This window comes from Astatotilapia calliptera, chromosome 15, assembly GCF_964374335.1.
Source record: "Astatotilapia calliptera chromosome 15, fAstCal68.1, whole genome shotgun sequence".
NCBI lineage: Eukaryota > Metazoa > Chordata > Actinopteri > Cichliformes > Cichlidae > Astatotilapia > Astatotilapia calliptera.
Window position 1 is genome coordinate 8,303,911 of NC_137436.1, and position 22,530 is coordinate 8,326,440.

The 22,530-nt window shown below is 42.1% G+C and overlaps 1 protein-coding gene and 1 long non-coding RNA gene across 2 annotated transcripts in view; one reads left to right on the plus strand and one right to left on the minus strand.

Moving 5' to 3' along the window:
• The first annotated feature begins 12,930 nt into the window (after positions 1 to 12,930).
• sgk1 (serum/glucocorticoid regulated kinase 1) overlaps positions 12,931 to 22,530 on the plus strand; it is a 35,845-nt gene continuing 26,245 nt past the window's right edge. Inside the window, exons 1-3 of the mRNA XM_026194208.2 lie at positions 12,931 to 13,551; positions 13,992 to 14,181; positions 18,374 to 18,613. Of these exons, the coding sequence (XP_026049993.1) occupies positions 14,044 to 14,181; positions 18,374 to 18,613 (378 nt within the window). The 5' untranslated portion in view covers positions 12,931 to 13,551; positions 13,992 to 14,043. The remainder of the gene's footprint in view (positions 13,552 to 13,991; positions 14,182 to 18,373; positions 18,614 to 22,530) is intronic.
• Positions 15,538 to 20,870, minus strand: LOC145420713 (uncharacterized). The gene is made up of 2 exons (XR_013902035.1): positions 20,444 to 20,870; positions 15,538 to 18,566 (listed from the first exon to the last, which is right to left on the minus strand). It is a non-coding gene; the product is annotated as an uncharacterized LOC145420713 (long non-coding RNA).

Below are 22,530 nucleotides of genomic sequence, written 5' to 3' on the forward strand. Positions count from 1 at the left end.
GCTTCAAGTTGTCTGTGTATAATTATACTGCCTAATGCTTCACTTTCTATGGGACACGCAAACATCACTAGACAAATCACATACCAAATCACGTACCACAGCTAGTCATCAGGTGATGCACATCGCGTGAGTGTCAGGTGATACAACCACACTATAACAGAAGATAAAGCAATGATGACTTGAGAATATGCACTACCAAAGACATGGCAACATACCCACTAAGTGAGTTGCAGTTATGTGTATGCAATAAGAAACAGCTTTTTAAAAGAATTGCTGCTTAACAGTCCAGTCGAAATGTTTCTGCAAAACAAATTTAATTAGCTATTATTCTGTTTGTTTGGCAGACAACATTTCAGGGCATTACATTTCCTCTGAATTTACAGTTTGACAGTCTCGACCTATAAATGCTGAACAAAGACAAATGTAAATTTGCTAGCAAGCTACAGTTTTACCTTAGCTTTAGCTTTTTAGCTTCGTATGCTAATCAACGCCACCTAAATAATACTTTTAGATTATTTCTATTTGAGCAAAAACAGATGCCATGCTCATGAGCAGCAAGCCTTGCACTGGAGAACTGTGAGTACTGCATGTAGTTTATGTCATCTAGACCAATCAGTAACTAAATAGGCAAGTCTTTATTTATTATTTGTGCCCTTTCTTCTTTAATAAGATTGATACTGTAATGTACAAACTTCACATTTAAGACCTGCATTAAACTTGTGATTATCATGTTTGACAGTTAGCACTTACAGTTACCTGCACTGTGTAATAATTCAAATATAAAAATGCCTTTTTTCAGTTTTTTATGTCTGTTAATGCTGAGTAACATCAGCAGATATAGATTTGTTCAAAAAGTATGTACTTAGAACTTACTTACTTATTGCTGTAAGTAAGTTGACAAATAGATTGTGACTTAATGTTTAAACTTGTTTTGTGTCTTTGCTCCCTTTGATATGAAATGCAGAGGATGCACCCGTGCCCAAACTCCAGCTATACAGAAAATCTTCAGTGATTGCAAATGTGCGCAGAAAGTTTGCTATTTACTTTCACTTTGCTTTTAGAATGCAGTCTGACTATCTGTGTCCCAGATCTGTGTTGGTTGCTGCGATTCCTTGATCTCTCTGGTATTTTACAGTGTACACAGTAACATACCAGAGCCCGCTCTGCTTAAACTTGTGAAATGAGTACATCGTCTTCAATCAATCTGAAGTGATCGTAAAAAGGTGAAAATTTGGATTGTCTCCTTCACTTAATGGGCTTGTGGGTTGGACAAAATGAAATAAGTTATTTGCATCAGGCTAACATGATGGGTGACTCGGCTCTGTGTTCATTTTTAAGGACATGGTGCTGTAGTCGCATTGGATTTCATTTTAGTGTAAAACATTTCTGTTAATTCACCTAACCTGTAACCTATTTTCCACTTGTGAATAATCTTTCTCGTTGTAGAATGATGATTTATTAATCATCATTATCATTGAACCATCTGAGGTTTTCACTTCAGGTACTAGGAGTGTGCTAATACATGCAAAAAAAAAAAAAGAAAATGAAATGCATGATGAAATAAAACTTCTTACATAAGCTCTGGTACCAGGGATTGAATCCATAATGCATGATTCTGCACCTCACTGCACCTTTACTTCCAGTGCCAAGGTTAAGTAATAATCCTGAAAGCAATGTTTTCTTTATATACTGAGGTAGAGATGGTGGATGGTTGTGTAGTGACACTGAATCAAATCACTAACTATAATTCAGTTTGTTATTCGAGTGACAATTTTCACAATGTAATTGTAATAGCCACAATTCTCTCTTAACTTTAACCCCACTGTCAGTCTAAAATTCTAAAATGAGGATAACAGTCTTATTGACTGCTAATTTTATTATTGAATTAAATATCCGCTCTGGTTTTGGTATATATTCCTTATCAGGTCTTAAGTAAGTAAGTAAGTAAGTAAGTAAAATTTTATTTATATAGCACATTTCTAGATAGAGATCACAAAGTGCTTTACAAGATATAACAGATTAAAAAGACAAAAATACAAACAAAGTTAGCAAAAGGCAGTTTTAAAAAGATGTGTTTTTAGCTGTTTTTTAAAAGTAATCAATGAATCAGCGGATCGTAAGTCCTGAGGAAGAGAATTCCACAGTCTGGCGGCCACAGTAGCAAAAGCTCTATCACCCCTAGTTTTCAGTCTCGTATACTGAATGACAAGTAGGCCCTGACTACTCGACCTCAGAGACCTACTAGGGGCATAGGGCTGTAAAAGTTCAATGATATATGGTGGTGCTTGTTGTTGAAGAGCCTTGAAAGTTAAAACCAAAATCTTAAACTGGACTCTAAATTCAACAGGAAGCCAATGTAACTGCATGAGCAACGGTGTTATATGTGAAAATTTAGAAGCTTTCGTCAAAAGTCTTGCTGCAGCATTCTGAACGATCTGCAGACGCTCCAAAGAACCTTTATTTAAACAAGTAAACAGGGAATTGCAATAGTAAAATAAGGTAAACACAAGCTGAGATGAACAACGTTACATTTTATAGTGTCATTATTTATTTAAAACAAAACAAAACAACCAAGTTACAGTAAGTAAAGTCTATGATTCAATAGCTTCTAAGTCATTATTTTCTGTTTGACTTTACCAGTCTCTAACATTGTTGTGGAAGGTTTTGGCCCACTCTAACACAGCTCTCTTAAGGTCCCACCACAGTATTACAATCATGTTGAAGTACAGGCCTAGACTGGCCCCATTCTGTTGTAGATTTGCTGCTTAGGGTCATTGTCACATTTGACCCAGTTTTGACCAAGCTTTATCTGTCAGACAGATGACCTCACATTGGACTTTAGAGTTCACTGTCACTGTCCTTGGGGGGCTCAACCCGGGGTAGCGGTCACGTCCGGTTAGGGGCTCTGTTTGCTCTCAGGTGACTGTTTCCTCGCGGCTGCGTGCAGCGGGGCTAGGGGAGGGTCTGTGCTGACGGACGTGGGTTACTGACCTGGTAGCCTGGCTGCCCCTGGGTGGGTCCGGGATGGGCATGAGGTTCTGGGGGCGCTCCGTCTCTGGGCTGGGGCCCTGGCCGGGCCTCGGGGGCTTGGGTCCTGGTTGGTGTGTTGCCGGGGTTGTGGGCGGGTGGGTGCATGGGGGCCCAGCCCTGGAGCAGGGTGCCGCCGGTGCATCGAGCCACCTGGGGGGCTCTTCAACTGGTGGGGAAGATTGTCACATCTTGCAGGAGCTTTCCTCTCCTCAGGGGCTCTCTCTGCAGGAGGGGGACATACAGGAGAGGTGGAGGAAGATCTCAGCCTGGGCGTTTACTGTCTTATGTAGTCTGGAAGATGAGTGGATGGTGGGGTGGGTGCAGTTTTCTCTGTGGTGGGGTTGGGTGGACTGTCCCGGGCTCTGAGGGGCCGGGAGGCGCTGCTGCGCTGGGCCCCGGTCTGGATGGGCCTGGGCCCCCTTTCCCTGGCGGGTTGCGGAGTATGGGGGTGCCTACTGGGGTCAGCGGGGGAGCTGGCCCCAGGGAGGGGTCACTTGCCCCTCCCTTCCTTCCCTCCCCATCTCCAGCTGCCTCCCTCTTCCCGCTCCACCACAACCACCCACACATGCAGGACCTTGGAGTAGGGGTATGTCACCAGGGTGCAGAGGAGGCCACCTCCCGTCCCCTTCTGGCTGCCTCTGCCTCAATTTTATCCCACAACTTAGACATTCACATTACTCACACTCTCATTACACATACATATAGGATCTTGGGGGTGGGCACGATACACGGAATCCAAAGTACCATCAGGGTGTACACCCCACCCCTGGCGTCGTTGCCCACCTCTCAATGTTAAATACACGTAGACATTGAGGGCTAGCAGGAGGGACCATGCGCTTACCTGCTGCTCTCTGGCAGGTAGCTCCAAGCCCTCCTGGGTTTTAAATGCACCTTAGAACACACATGCATCAACACTACAATGAGCGGGTGGAGGGAGGTTTGGAGTCTTCTCTCACCCCCATTCTCTGTGACCTGCTGGAGCGGGGGGGATAGGAGGAGGAGTTGGCCGTCCGACTGCGGTCTGGAGTGTGGGGCCTCCCTGCTGCTGCGGAGTCGGGGCGGTCTGCCTCCCCCCACCGCAGGGAAAAGGGTAACACCACCTGGGTCTGGGTGCAGTTCCCCCCTCCAGGGGCAAGGGTACCTAGACCCGGTTTGTAGAATACGCTTGGGGAGTGTGATCGTGTGTACAGCGTCTCTTTATGTCTGTCTCCACGTTGGTTGAGTGTGGAGTAAGTGCATATGAGAGCATGAGGGTGGGAATGGATGTTTGTATATGTGTGTGCCTGTATTTCTGTGTCTATATGTCAGGTTGGGTGTCAGGCGCCACCTCTCTGGGGACATCTTAGGCCCTCCAAGGTTTGGAGGCCTATCTCCCCCTACCACCACTTCCCCTGCCAGTGGCGGAGTCCCTCAGACATCGGTGCGTTGGTGGTTCTTTGTGTCCGGGGATGGGCGTCCAGGTACACACCGGCTCACTCCTTGGCGGCCGCATATTGGGGCCTGGAGCCTGGGGCTCGCTCGGGCCACTTCGGAGGTGGGGTGCCCCCGGCCTCTCGGCCTGGGGCTCGGTCACTCAGGCACGGCTGGCTCACGGGCGCGTCATTGCAACTCCCCCTGGCTTCTGCTCCGTGGCTGCTGAGTGAGCCCTCATCTGGGACTCTCCTCTTTCTGGGACAGTGGCGCGGCTGCCCCTCTGTTAGTCTTCCTTGGTCTCTTGTGTTCTGGGGGCCTCTGGATGTCTGGAGTTTTGATCTCCTCCATACCTGCTTCATGCCCTGGAGGACGGGGCAGTGGCCCCCCCACACTCCCTAGCAGATCATTACATGGAGAAACCTTTGGAATGCAAGCATGCTGATCCACACAGGTATGCACACAGGTATGCACACATGGGTATTCACAGACGCGGACTAAAGCTTTCTTGGCTGCTGCCTCAAAGCACACTGTGCGCTATCTTGCGTGCTGCACAATATCGTTTATTATTTAGTAAATATTGATATCTATGACTAGCTAGTTTATTGTGATGGTGCTTTGTTTTCTCTATTATTATGTTGCTCTTTGTTGTTTGCTGTCTCCTCTGTTTGTTTTGTTTGTTTGTTTGTTTTTTTTCTCCATACAGGTGACCCAGGAGTTCTTTTTTTTTTTCTCTCTCTTCCCCCCCCTTCTCACCGTCTCTTCTCCCCTTTGGTTTTCTTTCTTTCTCTCCCCCTCTTTCTCTCATTCATTCCCCCTGTCCTATTTATTTAAAAAAAAAAAAAAAAAAAAAAAAAGACAAAGGATGAACTGAAGCTCTGCCATCACGTAATGTCGCATACTGCTGTTTCTGATGTCATTTAGAAAAAAAAGAAAAAAAAAAAGAAAAAAAAAAGAGTTCACTGTCAACTCAGTGACTGCAAAACAAGCCCAAATCCTCAGCCCCCCACCACCGTGCTTGACAGCTGGTGTGAGATGTTTGTGCTCGTGTCCTGCGTTTGTCATGACGTTTAACAGTTAACAAACTTTCTGAACTCCGAGGTATTTGAAGCTGTCCACTCTCTCCACTGGGCACTCATTGATGACGGGGGTCTGGTAGTTCCTCTCATGATTGTGCCCCAACATAATTGTGCCCCAAGTCTATTTAAAGATTCTGAAGTTAATTCAAGAATATAGATATATGCCAAAAATATATAGTATATATAGTATATGCAGATGAGACTATATATAGTTTCATATATTTCAAATATAAGGGAAGGGGTTTATGGTTGTGATCTAAAATGGACATCTATAGCACAAAAACATACATTAGGCTGCAGCCACTGAGAAAACAACTGTTATCGGATCAGTTTATTCACAATAGGTAACCATAATTTTTTGTTAAGATAAAGTATAGTTAACTTTCCATGGACTTTCTGCTTATATTTTTAGCTGACTGAGCTTAGTGATGAGCACCACTCTCCTCTCTACTTCTTTCCCTCTGTCTCCTTAGCTCAGCACTGCAGTATTGTCAATCCCACTGGGAGTTTCGTTGCTGAACTCCCTCCTACGCACACCATCACACACAGACACCAACGCAATACTGTACCGAGGCAAACAAGCACCACAAACAAATACACAAACACACAATTTGGCACATGGGGGATCTGTATACATGCCACTACATTCTCACAACCTCTCTCTACACTTGCAAGCACCACCACTGTTACCTCCCACGCATGTAATACACACACACAAACACATATGCACACGCACTCACACAACCTTGGACCAACAGTAGACTCGTGGCTGTGTGCGTGCTGCTCATTAGGCAATAATGAATTCAGTAAGCTTAACTTTAGGCCCTGGGAGAGCCTTGAGGTAAACTAAAACCTAATAAGCAAGGGTGACAGACACTGAAACACACATACACATACAGACAGACAAAAATAATCACACCCAAAATAGTGTTCATCACCCTATTTATTAGTTAAATATGGGTGTCAAAGGAAAATGAATGTTGTTTGCTCACTTTGCTCACAAGTCTGCCTTTAGTTGGAGATGGGAGTCCTTCACTTATTCTCAATCATCCTGATACCATCATACACATACCCACCCACACATATGCACACACACACATACAGACACCTCTCTCTGCAAAATATACTTTTCTTCATAATCTTGTCTTCTAACACCTTTGCTTCCTGAGACAATTCACACTTAACAAATGCTGCAGTTTGCGTACAGAATACGCCAACAATGTCACATCCAGAAAAAGTAGGGAAAAAAGCAATGCATGAATTCCTGTACAGAAACACATATACACCCAGAAAGTCACATTTGAAGAAGCTGTGTGCTTTATGGCAATGGTATAAAAAAAGGTTGCTATTTTCAGAATGGGAGGGAACTTGCGGCTGGTGTAAAATTGAAGCACTTTTCACTGTACATGCTCCTTGCTGAAGCCTGTAGAGGCAAAGTAGGAACATGGTTAATTTATGAAAGTGACTCAGAGTCAGTGGGATCCTCTCAGAAGTGGAAGACAGCGAGAGAAGGCAGTGGATGAAAGTGTGTTTCATGAAGCAATGCAAAGATGCGCACTTGCAGCCAGGGTCACGAGGTTTGGGCGTTGTTCCAAGTGATGAGCTCAGTACTTGATGTCACTGGTCAGCCTGTCCCTGGAACCGTATGAGCAGAGCTGAGGCGGACAGTGGAAATTAACTGAGTTTGATGCAGTAGAGAAAAGTGAGAGGACAGGGGCAAAAACGGAGAAGCTGGTTGGGTTACTCTTCAACATCCTTTTACCGTCAGAACTCCTTAATTCTTTGTGGTATCATTCAACAGGTCTCTGGAGACATTCATCAGAGATTTTTGTCCATATTGACATGATTGCATCACATAGTTTTACAGATTTGTCGGCTGCATTTCCATGATGTGAATCTCTTACTCCACCACATCTCAAATGTGCTCTATTGCATGACAATCTGGTGACTATGGAGGCATTTGAGTACAGTAAACTCAATGTAATGCTAAAATACCGTGATCTTAAAAAGAATGGACATGGTCACCAAAAATACTCAGGTAATGCTGTGGCATTTAAACAATGATCAGCTGATACTGAGGTGTCCCTAAAATATGGCACAGATTTATCCCCCATACCATTACACCACTAGCAGCAGCCTGAAATCATCAAGATGAAGCAGGATCGGTCTATGCTTTTATGTTGTTTACGCTAAATTCTGACTCTACTGCCTACCAACCCCATATCATGACAAAGCATCCTAAAAAGAAATTGTCCAATTTTGGTGAGTCTATCCAAACTGCATCCTCTTTTTTGTGTTTAAGATCGGCACCTGGTGTGGTCTTCCACTCTGTTGAGATTCAGAGATGCTCTTCTGCATACCTTGGTTCTAGCAAGTGGTTATATGAATTACTATAACCTTCCTATCAGCAGGAAACAGTCTGGCCATGCTCCTTTGACCTCTGACATCATCTCTATGAACTGCCAATGAGTATTTTCTCTTTTTCAGACCATTCTCTGTAAACCCCACAGACAATCTGAAGATCAGCAGTTTCTGAGTTACTCAGAAACTCCATTTTCAAAGTCATTCAAATCTCATTTCCTCCCCATTCTCATGTTCTGTTTGAACTAGAGATGGACCGATCCGATATTACGTATCGGTATCGGTCCGATACTGACCTAAATTACTGGATCGGATATCGGAGAAAAATAAAAAATGTAATCCGATCCATTAAATATCACGAAAGCACCTCACAAAACTTGCAACACGCCGTAACTTGCCTCAGAACGTTAGCACGTCGGAGCAGTATGCATCACGTGATAGAGCGGCTGTGGCATGCGGGACCTGTCGGTGGTCTGGATAGCATTTGGAGCTTCGCTAGCAACCCGGCATTTCATCTCCGACAAAGTTATCCCCGAGAGAAGTAAAGCAAGTGTGTAAGTCCATCTCTGAATGTTTGTAAAGCATTCCTGCGTCAAGCTTAACAAGCGATATATGGAGCGACTGCCTCTTCTTGCTGCTACTTCAATCATGAAACTGCTTAACGATCAGCTGATCGGCTTTTCTGTCGCGAGTCCGTGTCTCTAGTTTGCTTTTGGCCCACTTTGCACCAGAAAGAGGAAACCAGCGGCTGAACAACAGCAGCTCGTTTAAGCTTGATAAGCTGTTGTTAGAATTTATTTACTTTCTACACCAGGATCTTTTTCTACGTAGCTGACGCTGGTAACTGTGCAGGGGCGGATCTAGCAAAGTTTAGCCAGGGGGGCCGATAGGGCATTAACAGGGAAAAGGGGGCACAAAGACATACTTTTCTTTCTTATTCTCATTTAAAATGTCTAGCTTTTAATAAATAATTATCTGACACCCAAAGTTTTAATTTGATGCAAAATGAATAGAAGTCCATTACTGTATATAGTAACTATTAAGTCTAATATATATACCCTAGTAAGCTATAGTACTTTTTCCTTTGGGAAGGTACCATCTGTGCAGTCTGCAATTTTGTTATTTATTTTTGTTGTTGCTGGCAGTTGGAACCCTATTAGTTAGGTTGCTTAATATTTATGCTAAGTACTCTTTAAAATACCAGAATAGGGAGGATGGTGTAGGTTTAAGTTTATTAGATTGATCAGTATTGCTGAACTATGAAATATTTTTTTTTGCATACAGGTATAACAGAATAGCTTTAGTGTAGTTGTTGTTTTAAACTTGAGTATGAACTTATACAAAATGCAGCAAGATATTTAAAAAAAAACAGTTGTGTTGATTAAAAAACACTATATCGGATTCATATCGGTATCGGCAGATATCCAAATTTATGATATCAGAATCGGTATCGGACATAAAAAAGTGGTATCGTGCCATCTCTAGTTTGAACGTCAGCAGGTTATGGACTTGCTGCATGTGACTGGCTGATATTTGCGTTGAACAGATGCACATAATGAAATGTGTCTGGTGAGTACTGATCAACTGCCTGCAGATGCATACAAACCTTTATGCTAAAGAGGCAAATACATATTATGCTGATTATGATTTCCATTTATAAAATTACACTACTAATGTTTATTTCTCTTGTTCTCATATCCAGAAAAGACTGTATCATTTTCTTTCCTTTTTTTTTGACATTTTAAAAGTTTAAAATTGGCTCCCAATGTTTTCTCACTTCTTTAGTGTTGTCGGTGCTGCTTGAGTCAAGTTGGGGTGTTTTTCTCTGTAAAGTAGCTGAAAAGACTTAAAAGGAGATTTTTTTTTCCTTTTTCTTTTACCAGGTCTCGTTCAATATACAATCAAAACATACCCAGTGGAGCTCATTAGCAGTCTGAGATCGCAAGTGCATATTATCTCTGACCATCACAGAGGCTTGAAACAGCTTCACTTGGCTTTTAGTTGAAAGTTGCTGTTCTCCAATGTAATGTCTCATTACTTTCAGTAAATAATATGCTTGAAAAGGCATGTGAACGCCACGTGATATGTAGGGTTTGTGAGCTGCAGCTCCCACACAGGCGATAATATCTGTAAGCTCTTTGGAGGAGGGCCTGGTTGTATATGACACTTCACTGCATTCACATAACTTTGAGGAAATTCTATAATTTATAGACTTTGCATTCATTTTGGCAAGTCTGTGAAACATTTAAGTAGCCCCATTGTCAATTATTTATTGGTCGGATTTGAATTCATAAGAGAAGCACACAATCTTTTGGGAGATCACAGAATTATTCATGTGCCATGCAGCTATATATTTTAGTGAGAATCTGTTAAGGTTATGTAAGTCTGTTGCTGCTGTCAGACTATGTAATAGCACCCTGGAGCCCTTACAGCTCTGGATGAGGAGATATTTTAGCAAACTAGGTTTTTGTCTTTATTCCCCCGACTGGATTCAGTGAAGCAAATCACTGGTGCTTTAATGCTTAAAACCAGAATAGGCTTCTTCCCTTTTTCTTCTATTGACTAGATGCAGTGAGGCAAATATTAAAATGCACATCAAAGAATAAACAATCTCTCTTAACTTTGGTGCTACATATGAGGCTTTCAACCTAAATTACCACTGGTGTGATTTGTCTCCTCTCTCTGATACGATCTTCAAGAGCGCACAAGCAGGAGGACACAGACAAGCTATTAAAAATCAGTGTAGTGCTGTGCCGACAAAGCCATCCACCCTGAACCCCTCCCCACTGTTGCTTTATAACATGCCATTGTTTTCCTCTGTCAACAACTATGCTGTATATACAATCAGAGAGAATATTTTAGAGACCAATTAAATGTGAAGGCATTCAAGAAAAACAAAGCTCAGAGGTTTCCAGATGTTCCTTCCATCTGTAGAAGCTAAGCCCAGTAAAGTCCACACTTCATTTCATCATTAACCATTTTGTGTCATTACTGCTGAGTCATATGACCGATCTTGATTATTCTGCACAGTCACTGATTCCCCTCCGAGAAAGAAATGCATCCCTCTCAATTTGTAGCTGAGGCAAACAGACTCACTTGCTGCCTAATTAGAGTTTCATTTTGTCTGAATGCTTGCCACGTGTACAGCAGGGTGCCTTTTAATTTGCACGCAGTGCAGAGGTGTTTTTTGGTGAAATTGGTTCTTAATCTTTCCTTTCTAATGTTTTTTTTTTCATCAATACAGCCACTCAACACAGTTGCACCATTGTTCTCCGATAAACACAATAGTTAATCAGTAAAACTTGTGTGTTTCACAATCAACTGGTATTTTAAACACATAAAGTACTTTGCTAACTAATGGGTGAAGTGATTCTGTGCATCTCTTATATACAGTGTGTCCTAGACAATTATACTGTCAATTAAAAGAATCCTTCCTCCCTGCAGCTGTCAGACTGTACAATCAGAACTGCTGCCAACAAACATAGATGTTTAATCTGGCTGTAACTGCAATAATTTAATCAACCGATTTGCACTACAACCTGGTTTGCCTCTTATCTGTAGTTATTTTTATTTAATTTAATAACTGTACAGTACTCTGTTTATAGTAACCATTGTCCTTAATGTAAAAATTTTAATATGTCAGAAAAATTGTGTATGTTTCTGTTCTGTGTCCTGTGTACTGTTTGTTCTATATGTGTCTTTCTGGCTGCTGTTACAACCAAATTTCCCCTTGTGGGACAATTAAAGGATTATTCTATTCTATTCTATTCTATTCTATTCTAAATGCACTCTTTTATGTAAACAAACAATCAAAAACAATATGTGTTAGTCTCTGATTAGTTCAAAGCAGTGAGTGTACATCTGATATTTTAGACAGTAATATTTTTATGTCTTTTGTCCTGTCTCCTCCAAATGCTCACAGCAGATGGCTGCCATTCTCTGAGCCTGATTCTTCCTGTTATCAGAGAGTTTTTCCTTACCTCACCAAGGCCTTCCTCAAACGCAGTCGTCTGATTGTTGAAGTTTTCTCTCAATTATTGTATGGTCTTTACCTTTCAATTTAAAGAGGTGACTGTTGTGTTGGGTTGTGATTTGGGACTTTATAAATAAAATGTAATTGAATTAAAATATCACACAACCAATTATGCTTTAAAATTCTGAAACAAAATTGGAGTTATAAAAACTTTTAAAAAGTAGTACAAGAACAAGAGCGTCAAGATGTCATGTGATGACATCTTGACGCTCACTGCACAGGTCTTTATTTTAGCACGATGACATTCGTGCTAAAATAAAACCCACTCATGTAGTCATGGCTTGGCTTTTCTGTCATAAGTGTATATAAAACACCACCTTCTAAGATGCTACTATGGAGATATGGCAGCCAACAGGTGTTGGATGCTACTTCCTATAATCTTTACCCTAACCTAACATAATCCTGGTAATCGTGTTGGTGGGGTGGGTCAACAAAAACACTGCCTTGTAGCTCTTCCTACTTGTAATTCAAGTCACACGTTGACATTAGCTGCTAGAAATGCCGTTGAGCAATATGAATTTCGAGATGAAGGTCAAGTAGAAAGTAATTTTCTCATCAGTGCAGCAGAGTGAGTAAACATTTGCTTCTAATTGCTACACGAAAAGCCATGAAGCCTATCGTATATAAAGCGTATGTAATGGTTAATAATTCACGTGTTATTGTTTTACTTTAAAGGCAGCAGCCAGCTCGCAACTAGAAACACAGCTTTGTTTTTTGTTTTTTACAGGACACAACATCCATGAAAGCGTAACCAGAAAGTGATTCAGCTTTATTGTACACGGGTGTCAGATCAGGAAATTAAACTGCTCCTGCCTTATTGGTACAGAGGCAAGGGCATATGCATAGACGGGATGAGATGTGTGTCAGTGTGAGCGTGATGTCCGGCTGGATCAAAAAGAGCCAGTAACAGTGGTTCACTACCATTATCCCTCACATGCAGGCCTGCTGTGATGGATGTCACTGTCCTCTTTGGTCCTCAGCGATACAGATTAAGAAAAAAGGGGAGAAAACAAGGGAGGACTGAGGTGAGGTGAAGGAGGGAGAGAGAGTGGGAGGAGCCAGCCCTGACTGCAGCAGAAAAATGAGTGAGCGGAGGGAAAAAGGGGGAGGGCAGAGTGGTGATGAGGAAACAGTGAAGGATTTGGAGGAAGGGAGAGAGACAGAGAGAGAGAGATGGGAAGAGAAAGAGAAGGGGAGGGGAGGCAGCATCTGCTTGCTGCAGAGCCTTTCATTGATAAAGTAGCACCGGAGTGAGCCAGAGGACTGCAGCTGGACTCATCACACACACGCTTCATCATGCTTTCATTCATATACTTCGCGAGACTTCCTCTGTGCACCCACCCACAGTGCACCTCAAGTCTTTGCACCAGTGAGGACGCACACGCTCACCCACTAATCACACAGTGACATGCTCTTTATTTAACAACACCATCGCCTCAGACTTGCTTCTGTTCTCTGCATCCTATTTTTGGGAATGTAAGCTTAGCCTAGAGAGGGACACTTGTAACTGGGAGTTGTTGGTGTTGGTGGTGCATCTGATCTGGGACCGGGCTTCGGAGGAGTCTCCGGACAACAACAAATAAAAAAAGACAGGCTGCAGCAGGATCGGGGGAAACCAGCCAGCGCAACGGCATAAAGGTAGGGATGGAGAAATTAGGCATTCATCTAGACTTGTAGAACCGTGCTTAAACACATCCATCTTGTAAATACACTCGTGGATGCACGTGTAAACTTCACACACAGCTGACATTCACTGAGATGCTGAGTGTGGGGTGCTGTAAACAATGCTGTTTCCTGCCCACATCAACAGGAGCCGGTGTATTTGTCTCTCCATCTCTTTCTTTTCTGTGAATTTCTCACTTTCTTCAGCCCGTCTTCATCTCTGTTCTGACAGGTTGGTTTTGAGGTAATCTCATTCATATCACAGTGTCTCACCCTCAAGTTTTTGGTCCATCTGCATCCTCCTGCTGCCTCTCGCTCTCCTCTTGCATCTCAAATCTTCCTCTCATCGCAGAGGCATCACTCCTGCTTTCGTTCCCGTATTGAACTCTTTCTCTTGCTTTCTCCCTGTCTGCCAGTCTGCCCGTCATCCTGGGATCTACAGAAGCAAGCGGTGTGCCGGTGTCGGCCATGAAGCTGGTTAATGGGGGAGGAGGAGGCGGCGGAGGAGGAGGAGGGGGAAGCAGTGGCGTGGGAGGTGGAGGTGGGGGAGAGAAAACTGCCTTCTCCTTTAAGAAGTGCTCTGCCTTCCAGTTTGTCAAGAGAAAGGTGAGTTTGGATAACAAGCAACATTTTGGTGGGGGTGCATCTTTGTGCATATTGGCTGTGAGAGGTGGTGACACAGAGCCAGAGTGTGTGTGTGTGTGTGTGTGTGTGTGTGTGTGTGTGTGTGTGTGTGTGTGTGTGTGTGTGTGTGTGTGTGTGTGTGTGTGTGCAAACCAGAGATGATGTCATTGTGAAGGCTAAGCTGCTCTAATCAAGCGTAAGATTGGACTCCCTGCTTGTCTGTGTTTACAGCGTGTGTTAGGTTTTTATCTTTTTTTGCTTGCGTGTTTGTGTATTCCAAAACACTGTTGCACTTCGGGACCCACAAGTGTGTGTTGTGTTGAAATCACTGAGTGGAAGAGAGGTCCTGTGGTTAGGATCTAGTCAGCATATCCTGGGTTCTGCTGCAGTGCTGCCACAAGGCTCATTACTGGTGTGTAATGTTGATGGTTCGTATTAAATGTTTTCTGTGATGGTTTGTTTGTGTAGGTCTAATGAATGTGTGCCCTGGCTTTTATGAAAGCATCACTTAAAACTGTACTCAAAACTCAAAACGGTACTTAGGTCTCACTGTCTAATAAGGTTCACCTCACAAGGATACATTATAACTGTCACCCTCACTAGAGGTCAATAAATCAGAATTATGCATATTGCATATTACTGTTAAATTGCAGAATAATTACATCTGTGGGCTGCAGAACATCTGCAAGACTTTGCATTGCATATTTCAGACTATCATAGCTATATGTTGTAAAACTCAAGTTCTAGCTAAATAAATAATTGAACAAATAAATGTGTACTCATTAAGTTATTACATTTAATGGGGAACTAAACACAAAAGTGAACAACACCTCGTTCTCCTTCTTCTTTCGGCTGCTCTCTTTAGGGATCCCCACAGCAGATAATCTGCTTCCTTCCATCACTTCGTCCCTAGCATCTCTGCGTGTCCTCCTTCGCTACATCCATGAATTTCTCTCTTGTCTTCCTCTTATCCTCCTGCCTGGCAGCTCTATATTTAACATCCTTTTGTCCAATATCCCTCCTCTGCACATGTCCAAACCATCACAGTCCCCACTCTTGCTTCTACACTCCTGTCCTTCTTTCTCTCTCACTGCCTCTAAACATGCCTTCCCTCCCTCTCCTACTCTTTTGTATTTGTTCAGCAGTAGCGCACTATCCACTGGGCCCCTGCTGGTCAACTGCATTGGTTTCAGTCATCGTCAACCCAGGCTTCAACCAGTATGCAGTATGAAAAGCTCATTCTTATTTCATTTTTGCACCAGTTTTATACCGAATGCCCTTCCTATCTGCACTAGCCTAAACCTCGCTTAAAACAATAACGAATATATTACAACAATAGTTTGTACCACACTTTTTCAAGTTTTATAACTGATTAATTATTAGTAAACCAGTCATTAGTTGTAGCCCTAAGAAACTAGCGGCAAGATTTACTAAATGGGGCAAAACAGAAAAAAAACACACATAATTCGTTTTATGGGTGATTTACAAATGTTGTACTGTTTTCTAAACACAAGCACAGAAGGTTCACTTCGACATCAAGCACAAAAATAAAACGTGCTTTTTATCTGCATTACATATCAGGGCAGTTATCAGTAAATTGCATGTCACAGACGTTAATAAATCAGTTTGCATACTTGATTGCATCTTGAGAAATGACCGTGTATGACTGCCGCAGCTTTGTTAGATTTCGAAAAGTCACTGTATGCTGTAATCTGACTAAAACATGTCAATCTTAAAAACAAATTTAATTATGCTCCCTGAATAATTTGCAGTCGATTTACATGAGATCAAAACACAAAACAGCGCGCGGTGCCTGCAGGCCATAACAGGAAGGATATGACTAACATTACTTCCCGCTTGTGGAAGAGAGGTAATGCACTCAGTCAATAATCACATTGCTGCTTTGGGGATACAACAGAACTTTTTTTTTTTTTTTTTATGTAGTAAAATAATTCAAATGACAAGTTAAGGGCTGATTGCAGCTGTTATTTACTTCATGTTGCCACAATTTCAGCCTTAGGCAGCGAACATCTTCCCAGATAGCAACAAATCAGCAACAATCACTTAAGCTCTTGATTCATATTAGTTTCTTATCCGCTGGGTTACTGGATAGATTTACATACATATCTGATCTGATTGTGTCACTGCTGTGTTTTTATTTTGTTTTTTGGTTGTTGTTTTTTTACTCAGAATATGAGTGGTCCAAAATGTCTGTGCTGGCTCAGATGGAGTACAGTATGGTGTGGATTACTGATGAATCGCCTAGTGAATAAGGACAGATTGCGTTAACACCCACACACACACACAACTACGCATGTACTCCCACAGGCGCTCTATGCTGCAATGAATTTCCCACAGAGTATCTATCGATGTAAACTTAACATTTTTCTTTTCAATTTTTCCAAAATGGTTTCAATTTTGGCTTCCCTTCTGCTCCATCCAAGCGATGATAAAAAAAACCAAAAAAAAAACCAGAACCTTGCAGGACATTCCCGAATCCCGGTTGATGTTATTGCTGCCCTTCAGGGTTTATTTATTTCTCTAATTGCTTCAGAATAATCCTAATTGCATAATAAGGAAAGCATGAGTCCAAACAGAGCCTTGGGTCATGCAGAACAAGGAATAGAAATGTAAAGTCAATACAGCTGCATTCTGCATGTAACTGTACTTTTATCTGTCACTGTATATTTGAACATTTACAACTTGTTACACAGGAGCAAATACGTAACAGCGATGATGTCGTGCAGAGCTTTTCAGTGATCCAAACAAAAGCTAACATTTTCACGTTCCAATGAGCGATGGATGACTGTGTTTTTGTGCCAAATTCAGTGGATTCAGCACCTATAATTAGTTTCACTGTCAGCGTGGCGCGGTGAACAACAGGTATGACAGAACACTGTTTGATCTGTCACATTCCGTTACCTCTTTGAACCTGATCTCAAAAACAACAAAGGGAAAACTCATGTAATTAGATGGAACTCCAATCACGTGCAGCCAGTTCATGACTCGCGATGTGTGAAGAAGCTTGTGTTGCTTTCTTATTTTAGGTGTGCGTCATCCGTTTTCTGTGGCAGCCCTACAGCAGCTGGCTTGTTTTTGTGTTGACCTGCTGGAGTGTTTTTCCAAGTCTGTTTTCTCTTCGACCCGACATGCCTTGACAGGCTGTCGAGGCCGCCCTTCGACTTAGGCGTTCGATCTCAGCGTGTGTGCTGTATGTGTGTGTGTGTGTGTTACTGCATTTTGGACTCTGTGCTGCTCAGCTGCCACAGGCTACAGCCCTGTGGTGTGTGTTTTCTAAATTTTCGAGTCACGCAGCAGGATGAAATTTCACAAGGTTCCTCTCACTGTCAATCTCCTTCTGTTTCTCTGTCTGTTTATCGGTTTCCTCTCCACTTTCACCAAGGTTTTTTTTTGTTTCCTCCACACTCACACACACACACACTCACACACACACAAACGTAAACACACCAGTGTTTCCTGTAAGTGACAGTGCTTCTCTGGTCTTAGTCACTGAAGGAGCACGGTGTGTACAGTATGCATTGTTCTTGTGTGCACCGACTTGTGCTGCGTTTGTTGACAGCATAAGGGTAATAATTAGAACACGTGCTCATGACGTGAATGCATGAAGGTTTGACTTGTGGTACTTCATCACAAAAGCACACTTGAAGACTGATGTTCTCCTCAGCTTTTACGAAGTATCGGTGAAGCAACACTGGTGTTGAAAAAAGACACGAAAGCCAAAAACATACCCGGGAGTAGACAAACAAGGCTGTTCTTTCATTCTTCATCAAAGACAGACTCAACATCATACTTTGCGCCATCAGATGTCTTTGTGTGTGCTTGCATGTGTGTGTGTAATACATATATGTCATCGTGTGAGTGCACCCCCTCTGATTAATGTGTGGCAGAGTGGAGACACAATCTGTGCCTCTCGTAAGTGCATTGTGTGTATCTCATTCTAGCCAACATGTAATCATGGATAAGATTACAAACAGCTGATGATGAGTTGCAGCTGGTAAGGTGTGTGTGTATATGCACTGTATGCACATTTCCGTCTGTGGAGATCTTGCGCTGTTACCTTTAACAACAGAGGAAGAAACTGAGATGTTATAAGTCAGATCAGAGCATTTTTTTTCTTATTTAGAATAAATATTGTTCTTTTTTTCCTGTGCAGGTACGGAGATGGATGAGGAACCCGAAAGTGAGTGTGGAGAAAGCTCAGGGGAAAGGCCTCCTTTACTCCTGTCCAAAGTGTCCGCTGGCTGAAGACCTGTGGTACACCCACTTCCCATCACCGTATGGCTGCTGTCATTATGCAGGACTGCAGGGTGGCCTGTATTACCACCAGGAGCCCTGCTCACCTTGTCCTGCAAATGGGAAAACGAGTGGCCATGAAAAAAGCAAGGGCTGCAAGGTAAATGGAAAAACAAACAGTCACTAATCGTGAATTCTACCTTGGAATTCCAAGCTATTAGCTATTAGTTCACTTTGGTAATTTGACTACAGAGAAACTGTATCAGAAGAATCTAGTTTGGTAAATAAAAGCTACTTAGAAGAAATTTAAAACTAGAAGAAGTAAAAAAAAATATGGCAAAAGACACATTTTAGCAAAAAATTTCAGCTTGACTAAGTTACAGCAAAGGTCCAATGTTTTTCACAGGTCGCACATTTAAAACGTGCAAGTAATATTAGCTTTTGATCTTTGGTCTCACTCTGGCCTGTCATATATTTGCTTATTCAATGTGATATTTGGAAAGTTTGTCCATGTTGATGTCACTGTGTGAATAATGAACAGAGCTCACCCTTTTGCACATGCAGTACACAAAAGTCAAATTTCTGACCGATGAAGGGACTGCCTGTACGTGGACAATGAACAAACGTACTGTGCCACCTACACATTATCCCAACAGGGGCTGTGCTTCCATGGAAAGCAATGCCATGAAGTTAGTGCTGAAGGAGGTTTGGAACTGCTTAGTTATCGAGTCACCAGTGTGACTTTTATGGACTATGCTGCTCATCACTCTGTAACTTTCCATGGTCTCCCACTGAATTGCTGTGGTTCCTAAATAGTTTCTCTTTGTAAAAATTTTTTCTTTTTAACTGATCAGACAAAACTTGAACTTTTTGGAAGTTTTGAGCTGGTGTCTGGTGTAAAACTAACACAGCATTTCATAAAAAGAACATCATACCACCATTGAAACTCGGTGGCGGTAGTGTGATGGTCTGGGGCTGCTTTGCTTCTTCAGGAACTGAACGACTTGCTGTAACTGATGGAACCATGAATTCTGCTCTTTACCAGAAAATCCTAAAGGAGAATGCCTGGCCATTGAAGCTCAAGTGCTTCAAGGGTTATGATCCAAAACACACCAACAAGTTCACCTCTGAATGCCTCAAAAAATAAATAAAATGAAGGTTTTGGAGTTTACTATATAAGCCAAGACACTTTAACATGACCTTAAACAGGCTGTTGATGTTCAAGAGTGGGCTAAAATTCTCCCACAGCAATGTGACAGATTATTCCCCAGTTATCACAAAAGCTTGATTGCAGGCTGTTCAGGCTAGGGTGACACAACCAGTTATTAGGCTTAGGGGGCAATTACTTTTTAACACAATAGGTGAATCATAATTTAAGAACTGCAATTTGTAATTCCTGCAGCTTTTTGATTTTTATCGATTATCGTACCACGCAAAGTCAAGGAACAAAACCAGCTTTGTGGAACTTTTTGGGCTTGTGCCACTAAATAAGTCATTGTTTACTTATGACCCATTACTTTGACTAGCTTTAGATTAAGTGTGCGCTTTCAACACATTATGGGGACATTTGGGGAAGTTCAAAGGATTTAATGTATTTATTCTAGATCTAAAGAGAAAAAAAATGTTTCCACATTTGAAAATCTCATAAATCAATTTTCTGAGCACCAAATTCTAGTGTCAGTTCAACAAGAATGATTTTCTGCCCCACAAAATTAAAAGTTAATAAAATTCCAATATTTGTCTTTAGCTTACAGAAGGGAAAAAAAACATTTTCAATCTTGAATTTAAATCAAATATGTGTGAAACGGTACAGCCATTACAAGAAACAAGAAAAATCATCACCATCTGTAGACAAACTAAATTGGATTAATGTCTCTGTCACATAAGCTTTATTCGTACATGTGAACAAATTGTTAATTTAAAGAGCAAGCGAGAAGTTAACAAGAAGAATGTGACCTATTTCATGGTAAGGGAGAGGCCGCCCACTCACCTGGTGCCTTTTCACCTAAAATCTCCTCATGCCTGCAGCAGGAAGCATATCCCCGATACACTCCAGAACATCACTTGACTCATTTCACTGATGTCCCACCGAAGGCAAACAAACAAACCAAATTAGGCTTTAGAAGACTCTAGATAATGTTGTGATCCTCATGTTTTCCCTTTAAGCTCCTTCACGAGTGCTGTTATGTAACATAAACAATAAGGCAACTGAAGAAAGGGGTGTTTTTCCAAAGTCCACCTTTGTTGTTGCTGTAAATTAGTGCAGGAGGCCTGCATTTAGCACAGAACGCGGATACTCTGTTAAAAATCTTTACCAAAGAGGAAGTAAATTCACACCTGTGCACTGGAGGAAAAGTAACTGTCAACACACACGACTTGCCCAAACATGCATGGCAGGCCTTTTATGTCGATGCTGCTGCAGATGTACTTGGTTATGCAACTACGATTACAATAGCTATCCCACTGCCTATCAATCATTTTAGCCATCAGATGGTTCCCTGCTTGTGTGTTTTTCCAGACCCATGGGCATCAGTAGGGAATGAGTCATCACTATCCCACTGAGCTAAACTGTGTTTGTTGAGAAACCATGCTAAAGGTGTGTTTGGATATGAAACAGCACGCTATTGTTACCCAGCACTCTATTCCCTTTCCTGTGTTGCTTTTTTGTTTCGCTGACTCTCCATCTATTCCACCTCTTGACCTCAAAACCAATAGATGTGTCTTCAGTAGTACTGATGTGTCTCAGTGGGTGTAATTGGTGTGTGCGTGTTTGTGTGTGGCTCTGGGGTTAAAGAGGAGGGGGCTCGGTGGTGAGTCACAGCTTGTTTATAGTGTAGTGTTTGAGCTGTGGTAGTTGTTCACATTTCAGACATAGTCGAAAATGGGTTTTGATCCAAGATTTAGTTCAATGATTGACGGCATGCAAACAGTAGCCCTTACTATGTGTCTCAATATGAGGGATTCCACCATTCGACTTGTTCTACTATTGCCAAACACTACACAAACATCATGTTTGGTCTTGTTCCCGGCATACTGTGCTGTATCTTTGCACACATTGTCCAAATACTTTACAACTCAGGGCATCAGGCGTAGCTTGCCAAACACTGGCAGAGCGTGATGCTTGTTCAACAAATGGAACACTGATAGAAACATTTCCCTCGCACGTCAAGCTCGCTGCTCTGTTCTCCAGGAGGCCAACTTCAGCCTGACTCAAATTTAAATGAGAAAAATCTTCACTATGAAATTTCAACAGCCCGTCAAAGCAAACAACAATTTAGACAGCTCTCTCAGACTGGAACTTCAAAAAGTGGGATGATGACGCTGAGAGACTGCTGTCACTGCTGACACCAGATGATGGAAACGCTCTCGGGACACTTATCGCGGTCTGATACGTTGCTCCTTGTTCTTCGCTTTTTGTGCTCTGCATTGTTAAATATGAATGTTCAACTTTAGCCCGGCTTACTGCAGCTTTTCTCATTCAGAGAAGAGGCTTTTGAAACTGTTAATCTGCGCTTGGCAGCAAAATATCATTGCAGTTGTTTGTTGCCAGATGAGCTGTGCTGAACTTGAATTAAAGTTTTAACCAACCCACAAGAGGTCAGAGCAATAAGTAAAATATGAACCGTGCAATATCTGAATTGATAAGTTTAGAAAAGGCAAAAGTTTAAGTGTTGTTCTCTCTCCAAGAGAGTCCTCGCTGACAGAATGCCCACCTCCTCTAATAACAAAGCATCAGTACCATTAAAAATGCAGGTAGCTCAGCTTGGCCTTGACACAGTGCGCTACATCACCTTCACCCCACCGCCACAGCGCCTGTGAGCGATGCTAAATATAGACCGAGCTTTATGGTGCTGATTATGTCATAAAGTGTGAGTGTGCTAAATTTATGACACAGCAGTTTTTATTGAGGGGCAATGAGGCTTACTGGAAGCAAGAGGAAGGTGGGGGAAGTGAATGTAAGAAAACAGAAGTGGAAAAAGGTGGAAATATAATAATATTGTTGGAGAGAAAAATAAAAGGGAGGGGCACAAACAGAGGAAAACTGTGATAGAGAGAGAGATGAGAAGAGCTGAGAGG